We start from the raw sequence: 11,057 nt of genomic DNA, 5'->3' as shown, positions 1-11,057 counted from the left end.
ACATCGTCTTGTTGTTATATCAAACAGTTTTGTCTGACTTTGTATCAATCTTGATATTTATTGTTGTTGGATTGTATGTATATAGTTTCGTATTTGTATTGGTTTGTATTGGTGTATTTGTATTGTTTTGTGTTTGTTTGTGTAATAATTATACCTTATACAACTGCTGACGATGTGATGTATAATAGCTTACCAATGCACGCGCATCCCATCCCACCAACGTCTGTATGAGAAAGAACAGAATTATTTTGTACTGTAATTCCTTGCCAATGCAGACCTTTCGTCTCGGAACACTTTCACATTTTCAACTCAACTCTGAGTTTCGATCATGCTTTCTGGGAGAATATAACAACCATTTATAATTACTTTCAAAAATTAGAAGTCAAATATTATTATTAGATAGAATCATTTTTTAAATCACAAGCGTTATGTAATTAAATTAAATTAAAGTACTCTAATCAAAGTAAATTAAAGTAATTTAATTAAAGCTAATTAGTGTACGTTTATAAACACATTTTAAGTAAAAATAACGATTTTTTATCAGAAGTAAAGATGGAATCGAAATCGAATGATGGAAACAGTAGAAGGTTGAGAAGGAGACGGATGAACGCTTCCCTGAGTGACACAGCGTTCAGTGACGACGAAACGAATTCCTATTTAAAAAATTACAGTTCCAACAAAAACTTAACTCTTACGACGCCAAAACATCAACAACAACTACCTCAACAACAACATCAATTCTATCAACATCCCACACAATATCATCAACAACGACAACATCCGTTTCAACAGGAGGAGAGACAGCGTAGACATTCATCAACATTTTACATGATTTGTAATCCTAACAGTCGCAGCAGCAGCAGCAACAACAACAACAACTACAATAACGCTAACAATTACAGCTACAGCAACTACAACAACGTTAAAATTCATAGTAGCGATAATATATACAGTAATATTAACTCCCAGTGCAATGATAACGCCATCAAGAGAAACTTCAATCACAAAAATTTCAATGATCATCACATTAAAGACTATAAAAGTTACGAAAACGTGTTTAAAAATGATAACAATAACCAATGTGATAACAAATGTGATGATAGCGGTTGCTGCCTGGAGTCTACAAGTTCCCACTCATCAACATCAACAACATTGGTTGGATTTTCCGTTAAGTGATGGTGATAATGATGACGGGAATGCTGATAATGATGATGATACTGATAATGCTGATAATAATGATGACGATGATGATGATGATGATGATGATGACGATGATATTGATAATGCTGATATTGATGCTGACAATGATGATGATGATGATGATGATGATGAGGATGATGAGGATGCTGATGATGATAATGATGACGATGATGACGACGACGATGATGAACAATCTTCATCATCGTCGTTTTAAATGGTATCATTAATTATAACTTTCCAGGAATCAAGTCTTCTGGTTAGCCCGAATGATTATAACCAACGTCATCATGATGAAAGTGTTGGGAAGAAAAACTCTAATGACATTTCTACTAGAGATTACATTAATAATAAAGTTAACAATACTATCAACAAAATCGCCAACCATTATCTGACCGGTAGCATCAAAGATAACATTAACATTAAAAATAGCGTAACAAGCAACAACAACACCGATCATAGCATCATCAGCAACAACAACTATAACAATGACATCAACAACAACGACAACAACAACAACATCAACAAAGGAACATTAGAATTCGTCAAACCACACATCACAGTTTACAATTTTGATAAAAAAATTAAAATTAACTCGATGCTAGATTACATCAACAACAACAACAACATCTACGCTAACAACAACAACATCTACTCCAATGTCAACAACAACTACGCCAACAAAAACTACATTAACAACAACATTAATGATAGCAACAAGATTAATAACAACAACAACACAAAAATCTTAAATAATACCATCGATAATTCAAGCATTTCTAAATACACTCCAGATACTTCTACTACTACTGCTACTGCTGCTGCTACTACTACTACTACTACTTATACTGCTGCTACTACAACTACTACCAATAATAATAACAATAATCATAATAATTTTTCTACTACTGCTACAACTCACATTAATACTACTTTTACTAACAAACCAGCAAAGGTTTCTAATATTACCCCATCAAACTTTACCACAACTCCAAAAACGCATTCATTCCCAACCGCTGCTTCTCCCCGAACTGATAATAACAATTCAGTTTCTGATTTAGTTAGTAAAACTGCCATTGCTAACACTTCAAACGCTAATACTACCTCTATTTTTAATACTAATACTACTTTAACTACTACTAATACAAATATTACTGTCTCTTCTTCGAATACAAACACCAGTGCTAAATTTGCAGTGAAGCGCCACCAAAACTTAATTCAGAAAAATGCGATAAACATCAAAATAAACGAAACTGTCATTCACAATTTAAACTACGATGACGTCAATGAGGAGCGCGAGAAAATATCACGTGACAACAATAACATCAATAACAACAACAGAAGCAACAACTATGACGACAACAACAACATAGCCAAACTTGTCGATTGTAACGTTGGAAATAATAACTTCATCTTAGATAAAAATGTGTACGATTATTATGATCAAGCTTATAATAACAATAATAACCATAGAAATAATAATAATAATAATGATAATGATAATCAAAATGACATTGGGCGCATCATTAACGGCAACAACACTAACAACGCATTTGGCAACAACAACAACCACAACAAAAAAATTGTTGATGATACAACTGCTACTTCTACCATCACTACTGCTTCTACTACCATTACTGCTACTGCTATGGCTGCTACTACTACAAATAATAGTAATAGTTATAATAATAATAATAATATTAATGAGGAAAATTTCAAAAACGGTATTGAAGTTCTAGAGACTCTTGTTGCTAAAGAATCAAACAACAACATAACAATCACCGACAATGACGTCTGCAAAAACAAAATGGACTCCCAAAATAATAACAACAACAAAAACAACAATAATAATAATAACAATAATAATAAAAGCAATATTAACAACAACAACACAGATGACAACACAACATCAGAAAACTACAAAAGTTGCGTAAATAACAATAACAACAACAATAGCAACAATAATAATAATAACAACAACAAGAATAATAATAATAATAACAACAATAATGATAATAATAATATGAGCGAGAATTTTCTTCCTATGCAGATAAACCTGAAGACCGAAATAAGGGTATGAAAAAAAGAATTAATTTCTGCTTTTCTCACCATAGCTACATTTTTTAACTCATGCCACAATTACTATTTTTCATATAGTTGATTATTATTATTTTCATTATTGTTATTATTCTCGTTATTATTATTATTATCAATGTTTTTTATGATAGTATTTTTGTAATTATTAACAATATTATCATAATTATTATAAGTAGTAGTAGCAAAAGTAGTAGTAGTAATAGTAGCTTCAGTGCAGTAATAATAGTAATAGTAAAAGTAATAGTAATCTTATTATTGTTATTATTATTATTCTTGGAGCAATAAGAAGAAGGTAATGGTTTTGATATGTGGGATAATTCAATTCATTATCTCATCCTAGTACATGTTATTTATAACATTTTGAATGTTATATCTGAATGCATGTATGCTTGTTTGTATTTTTGTTTGTTTGGTTGGTTATTTGCATGTTTGTGCACTTGCATGTTTGTCTGTATGTTCGCTTGCATGTTTGTCTGTATGTTTGCATGTGTTCATCTTTCATACATTTGTTTGTGTGTTTGTATGTGTGTTTTAAAGTATATTTGTTGTTTGTATATATTTATATATGTATGTATATATGTATGTTTATATGTATGTATGTATGTTTGTATGTATGTTTTTTTGTATGTATGTATGTTTGTATGCATGTATATTTACGTACATTTGTTAATGCTTATAACTGTTGTCTGTTATCAATATTGAGGCAGATAGAAAAAGAATGATGAATGAATGATAGATGGATGGATAGATGGAGGGAAAATAATAAATTGATGTAACGTTTTTTTTACTTTTTGGATTCTTTTATTATTATTATTATTTTTATTATTATTATATATTATTATTACTATTTTTACTCGTTGACAATAACAATGTTATTAACATTGTTATTGTTTATTTTGTCTATGTTACTTTTATCATTATTTTCATTCATTCATTTATCATTATCATTTTTTTCATCATCACCGTTCCATAATCTCAATGGCGTAATAATGATAAATAAAATGATAATAGAAGTAAATAATATACATAACGAATGGTTCTGTGTATTTGAATTTGCTGAAACACAAGCTGACAACAATAACGTAATAACGATCGATTTAGGAGGCCTGCTTCAACTTGAAACCTGTTTCAAAATTTTCGTTCGACCCCAAGTTAAAAACAATTTCTACAATGGCGAACAACGCAGCAAACAACACAGCAACTGACACAGCAAATAACATAGCAACAAGAGCTAAATTGACATCAACATCATCAGCATTGGACTCATTAACAACGCCATCTTCTGCATTGGAAACATCGACAACTACTTCAGCGACAACATCAGCAACAACTTCATCAGCAACAATAACAACTTCATCAGCAACATCGAAAAGTTCTCCTACAAAATCAAAACCACTGAATAAGCAATACGAAATGTTGAAATCGGAAATGTTGGCATCGAAGTTAACATCCAACGTTGAGAACATCAGGAGCCAACTTGAAAACGCCCTGCAGCGCCAGCATGGAACACTGTTGAGCCAACGCCGAATCACATCCCAACTTGTGGATGATGTGGCACTAAAAATTGCAAGGTCCCAATTTCTTTACAAGGAATTGAATAAGGTACTAAAGCGTTTTGTAATGAGCTATCTATCTCTCTCTCTCTCTCTCTCTCTCTCTGTCCCTCTCGCTGTCTCTTTCACATTTTTTTTAATTTTTCCCTCTCCCTCTTTTTTCTCTCTCTTTTTTCTCTCTCTCTCTCTTTTTTTCTCTCTCTTTCTCTCTAAGATTTTTTTAATAATTTTTTCAGAATATGTAACTAATGTTTTTGAACCATTTCAAAATTTTTGGCAGAGTATATTCGGACAAGATCCATTAACTGCAACATCGTCATCATCATCATCATCAACAACAACACCAGCATCACCATCATCATCATCAACAGCAGCAGCATCGTCGTCGTCATCATCACAATCACCACAAATGACGTTAGAACTCTTTGATGACCTGACAAAATGCGTTGAGAAGTTACAGCAGGTCGATCAGTTATTCACCGTCGTAGAGATGTCACTAAAATCTCAAAAATTTCTCACAGCCGCTGAATCCATTGCTTCGCTAAAGAAAAATTTAAGATCACCAGAATCATTATCATCATTTACTTTATCACCATCTTCTTCCTCATCATCATCATCTTCAACGTCATCATCATCTTCAAATCTGTCTAAGATCTTCGAACGGTTGGTTATTCAATTTTTGCCGCATTTTTTACCAGTCAACTTTCGAATTAATATTTAAATTATGGTTTTTCTTATAAGATAAAGCTACAAAAATAAAAAAAAGCGTTGATGCCTTATCAAAAATTGTAACGAGACGAGACATTGAAATATAACGATTGATATATTTTGAAATGGGCTGTTTGTTTTTTGCTAATTTTCGGCCCAATTTTAAAACGTACATGAAACCAAAATTTTTTATGCAGCGATCTTCTGGAGAAGACAAGAAAGATCCTATCCTGTCAGCTCCATCTTCTCAATGATGATCTCTTAGTTGAAATAATGCGAAGTTGGAAGGAATTGATCGTATTCAAAAAAAGTGATTTAGTCACTTGTGTTGGTGAAGGTGATGTTGCTGATGACGTAGAAAATGATGATGATGACGATGATTTTGGAGATTTCGAAACTGATAGAGATAGCGATGATTGTGATGATGACGTTGATGGTGAGTGTTTCTACGATTGCTGCGACGAAGAGGACAAAAAGATTTCGACTAAAAAGTTTTATAAGAGAAGCAAAAAAAAGCGCGATAACAGAAACATCAGCAAAAGTAACATCAACAACAACAACAACGACCTAATTGCTAAAAAGGAAATAATTCTGGATTTGAGTCACATGTGCTCGCAGAAGGTTGTCAGTGAGGAACTCATAGCATCATCTCGCATCATTGGCTGTTGGACAGACATGGAGACGGAACTTGCCGAGGAAATTATTTTTCGTGGATTGATGGAGCAAATCATAAAAATGAATGAAATTAATGATGACTGTAATGATAATAATGATACCGGAGCTATCAACGTGTTGTCGTCAACTGTTGATGATAGGAACAAAAAAGTTATCAAAATTGCTTTAATACCGAAAAAGAAGGTTAAACAAACTAAACCAGCAACAGCACCATCGTCCTCTTCGTCATCTCTCCAGGAAGTTCTATCAAAACTAGGTCAACTTTTACTATTTTTAGATTCATCCTGGTCGATGTTAACGTACAAACGTGACCCATTTAAGTCTTTGTCATCACGTGTTTTTGATCTTCTGTCGCCGAAGATACTAGATAGCGTTGTCCAAAACTGTCTCGGAGTGAAACTGAAATCTCTGGGATTTCCAAGATCGTGGGAAGATTATGAAACCATGATTGAGTCAGTTCGGAATTTTCAAGAGGTTTGTTAGTTGGTTGCTTGGTCGGTCGGTCGGTTGGTGCATTATGTAGCGGTGCATTTTGGGGAAATATTCGTGTGGATGAATCCTGTCCTAACGGACTTTTTAAACTATTTTCAGGATATTTTATAAGTTTCTTAGATTCATCAAATCAAATTAATACAAATTATTACAAATAGGGTATCATAAAAGTTGTAGTATATTCGTTTATAATTTTGAAAAAGATTCTAGCAAAAGTTGGCATCAACACAGCAGGCGTTGACTTGGTAGGCATGATTTCAGAAGCCTCTAAGCAAAAGTTTCTGGTTAGAAATCTTTATTGAGTTATCCTTCTTGCGTAAAGAATTAAAAATTAAATGTTGAAATCATTTTTTATAGATCTCGTTTTAAATTCTAATCATAAAAACTTTTAATTTGTTTATTTTTCCATTGCATCGAAGATAAGAAAAAAGAAGATACTCCGCTATGCCCACTACTTGCTAACAAAATACCTAGACAGAACTGTCAATATATCATCTAGGTTTCCTATTGGTGACGTTGACGATGACGACGATAATGACGTCATCAACACAGATATCAAAAACAAAAAAAATGTGAAAATAACTAATGACGATTATGAAGATGATGATGGCGGATATACTTTTGATGATTTGCAATCTCTGAAGTCATTCGTTGCTGGCTGTCACAAACATTCTGATGAGGATTTCCATTTGAAGATTCCTGTCTGCAAGATCAAGTTCTACGTTTTTAATTATTTTTCCAGTTCTTATTATCGCTAATAAATACAAAATTATTTATTTTAAAACTTGAATGAGTAGCTAAATTTTTTGATTAAATTTGTTTTTAGTTATTTACACATTTGTTGTCGCAAAGTATTCCGATCTAAATGTTAACTATATCGTAAAATAATTTTTTCAGTTACTCAGTGAAAAAGATAGCACTGCTAATATACCAACTTTTGCAAGGACTGAATAAAGAACATGAAACTAATTCGAATGTAAATAAGTATGCAGTCGCATCAGTAGTAGCCCCGAAAGCAGCTTCACCAACGACAGCAACAACAATCACAACAATGCTGCAGATGCTGAGAATGTTCGTTGATGTTGTGCCTCTTTATCATCAGCAACAATTAAGTCTTCCGTTGTTTGCTGGTCAGATAAGTTTTGTGTTGTTATTGGTGTGTTGTTGTTGGTGTTGATATTATTCTTTATTAATTGGTTGAACAATTTAACTGCTGTGGTAATGGTGTGGCTGGTTATTTCGTTATTGTATACATATGATGTATTCGAGCTTGTTGTTGTTAATGTTATTTTGTTTTTTTTTTTACATTTTGTGGCTAATTAATAAGAACTTTTGTGATAAAAATGTTATAATGGTAATAACAGAAAATTATTATTAAACATAATATTTTAAGTTCAGCTCTTCTGGTTTTTCTCGTTTTGACTTAATTGCGTTCCAACGAAAATAGCAGGGAAAAATAAAAACAATGATTTATTCACGTACCATCATTAAACTCCAAATAATCATACATTCTTTCATTTATTTGTTCTTTCTATCGTTTTTTCATTCATTCGTTTATTCGTTAATTCATTCATTCCTCCTCCACTCATTCTTCCATGCAGCCATCCATTATAACAACTGTTTGTATCTGGCTCACGTAGCAACTGTCGTCAAAAAAGTTTTGCCAGAAATTCTGGAAATCAACAACAACAACAATAATAATAATAATAATAGTCCCAATGACTTCAACAATGTTTATGATGAAAGTTCTGTTAAACCTATTACTGCTACATCTATTGTACATGATACATCTTCAACTACTGCAACAACTACTACTGCAGCTACTACAACAACTACCATTGCAGCTGCTACAACAACTTCAAACTTTGACGGCAACTCACCCAAAGTCAAAAATGTTGACGCTAAATCCGCGATAAATTATTTGATAGAGTTAACGACGGTGGCCAGCCAACTGAAACACATGGGTGATGTTCACATGGAAAGATTCGTTGAGAGATACAACAAGGAGTTGTCGCATGTCTTGAACACTGCTAAAGGTGTTTACGGTTTTTCTTTGCAGATTTTTGGGATTTTGTTGAAAATTAGTCAGATTCAGTATTTTTTAAATGGTTTTTTGTTTAATTATACTGCCAGTTTAACATTCCTCACATTTATTTTACCTTATGTACGTTCTGATTTGTTCTGATTACACAAATTAATAAGTGATTTTAACTGTCGAGATACAAAAATCCCACTTCAAACCAGGAATTTTAATTTTAAAAAAATACAAACAAATTCATTTATACCTAAAAATACAACCTCACGAATACGATACCCAGGATTTGTATGCGTGGCAGACGATGACGGATGCACTGTAACGCAAACGATGGATGTGCTATTGAAGCGTATCAAGATGTTGAATGATACCTGGATGGATATCCTTCCGGTTAATACCTACTACAAAACTTTTGGTGAGTTGGTCAAATATTTGCTTCAACTCATTCATCCATCCGTCCATCCATCCATCCATCCATCCGTCCGTCCATCCACCAAATAAATGAATGAATCAATGAATCAATGAACTAACCGACAAACAGGTGCCCTGATAAACTCAATCATCTCTCACATCATCAGCCAAACAACGTCAATCAGTGAGTTCAGCCAAGAGGATTGCCACATCCTCCAATACACATTCGAACACTTCAAAAACGAAACTAAATCATACATCGAACTCTACAATGTAAAATGGAAATCTCGAGCTATAAACATCCAAACGAGCAAAGAATCTGAATGCATTCAAGATCCGGATGTTGTTTCAGTCCGTCACGTTAGTCTGTGGACCAAATTTGGTTTGTTGATTGAATTGTTGGCCGGTGATTTGAACTACGTCTACAACGGCTGGCTCAATGGCAAAGGATTACTCGCCAGTCACTACGAAAAGTTAGTTGGAGATGATGGTGAGGATGAGAATGTTGTCTGTGGCGTCACGTCCGAAATGTTTTTATTGAAATACAAATAAAGGTAACCGCCATACAAAAGCACTGGTCTTAATGGGGAAATGAATAAAAAATTGTCTGATGAACAAAATTAAAGGTTCAAAACCTGCTTCAACCTGATTTTTTTATGTTTTAAACTCCTCCCCACTAACTTAAATTAGAAAAATTTGCGTCCTTCACCAACGCCCTAATCCTTTCGGTATTTGAAATGTTGTTATGATAAGAATGATGATCTTAATGAGTAGATTATAAAACGGTATGTGTCGATTTATACATGTAGCAAGAAATTATATCTTAAGACTGAATTTGGAAAAATAAATTTTTCTTGAAGACGATTGAACAATTTATTTATTCATTCATTTTATCAATCAATCATTTATTCATTCGTTCGTTCGTTCATTCATTCAATCAATCATTTATTTATCAATTCATTCACCATAAAAATCAACAGAGAGGAGATAGTGAGATTTGTGAGGGCGATGTTTGAGAAGACGAAAAAGAGAGAGGCCGTCCTCAGTACGATCGTCAATTCACAGTGTCATTAACTAGGCAACGATTTAATTAATTAATTAATATACTATCAATTTGCAATTTAATCACCTAAATCCTTGATGTTATGTGTAATTATTTAATTGACTAGTTAATTAATGATTTGTATCACTATCTGTTTTGTTACAACCGTTAGATTTTAATATTTAAAATGATTTTTCTTTTCAAATGTCGGTACGTCACACGGCTGATTTTTTTATTGATGTTAATAATATCGTTGTGCTGTTAACCCTTAAATGCGTAACACATTCGACAGACACCATTTCCTAACATGGGTCGATGGTGACCCGCCCGTGGCGTCATCGCTTATAAAATGCAATAATAAGCCTTTCGTAGAAAGCTTCCGTCATCCATTTTGTTAAAGCTTGTAAAACATTTAACTAGACATGCCTATAAAACTTACGTCAACTTATTTTGAAACGCAACTGGCTATAAAAACGACGTGCAAATTTTGTTGAGAGTGAATTATAACTTGTTTATGCAAATTTTTTACTTTGATTTTTAACAAATATTTAAGAACGTTGCGGTTATGTGAAAACGTTACCTGCCAAGGAGGCTGTTGAACAAATTAGTAAATGGCTGACAAAGGAAGACAGCGCCGTGTCAGAAATTAGTGAAATCTCTAGCATTATTGAGTCAATTGATTCTGATGAAGACACATCAACTCCTTTACAAACCGCCATTATTAATTTTGAAGAATATGAAACCGAGTCATCAAAATGTTAGCGACAATGAGGATGGAGAACAGCCAACTAATCAGCATCGGCAACCAGATAATAAACAAAAAGTTCCTGCATCTTATACCAGTGAG

General features: G+C 33.1%; 1 protein-coding gene across 1 annotated transcript; it reads left to right on the top strand.

Annotated features, from left to right (window-relative positions):
• Nucleotides 1-552: 552 nt before the first annotated feature.
• On the top strand, nucleotides 553-10,972 carry HELRODRAFT_165588 (hypothetical protein; the record flags this gene model as incomplete). Its single annotated transcript, XM_009032127.1, has 14 exons — nucleotides 553-1,155; nucleotides 1,442-3,271; nucleotides 4,396-4,896; nucleotides 5,128-5,510; nucleotides 5,753-6,413; nucleotides 6,468-6,704; nucleotides 6,881-7,006; nucleotides 7,142-7,437; nucleotides 7,620-7,852; nucleotides 8,324-8,758; nucleotides 9,041-9,176; nucleotides 9,354-9,641; nucleotides 10,149-10,213; nucleotides 10,764-10,972. 14 exons carry the CDS (start codon nucleotides 553-555, stop codon nucleotides 10,970-10,972), a joined length of 6,003 nt encoding a protein of 2,000 aa, XP_009030375.1.
• Between the last annotated feature and the right edge of the window lie 85 nt (nucleotides 10,973-11,057).

Source organism: Helobdella robusta (assembly GCF_000326865.2).
Source record: "Helobdella robusta unplaced genomic scaffold HELROscaffold_8, whole genome shotgun sequence".
In the NCBI taxonomy this organism is placed as follows: Eukaryota; Metazoa; Annelida; class Clitellata; order Rhynchobdellida; family Glossiphoniidae; genus Helobdella; species Helobdella robusta.
Note: the sequence above shows the minus strand (reverse complement) of the source record. Positions and strands in the feature narration are given on the sequence as shown.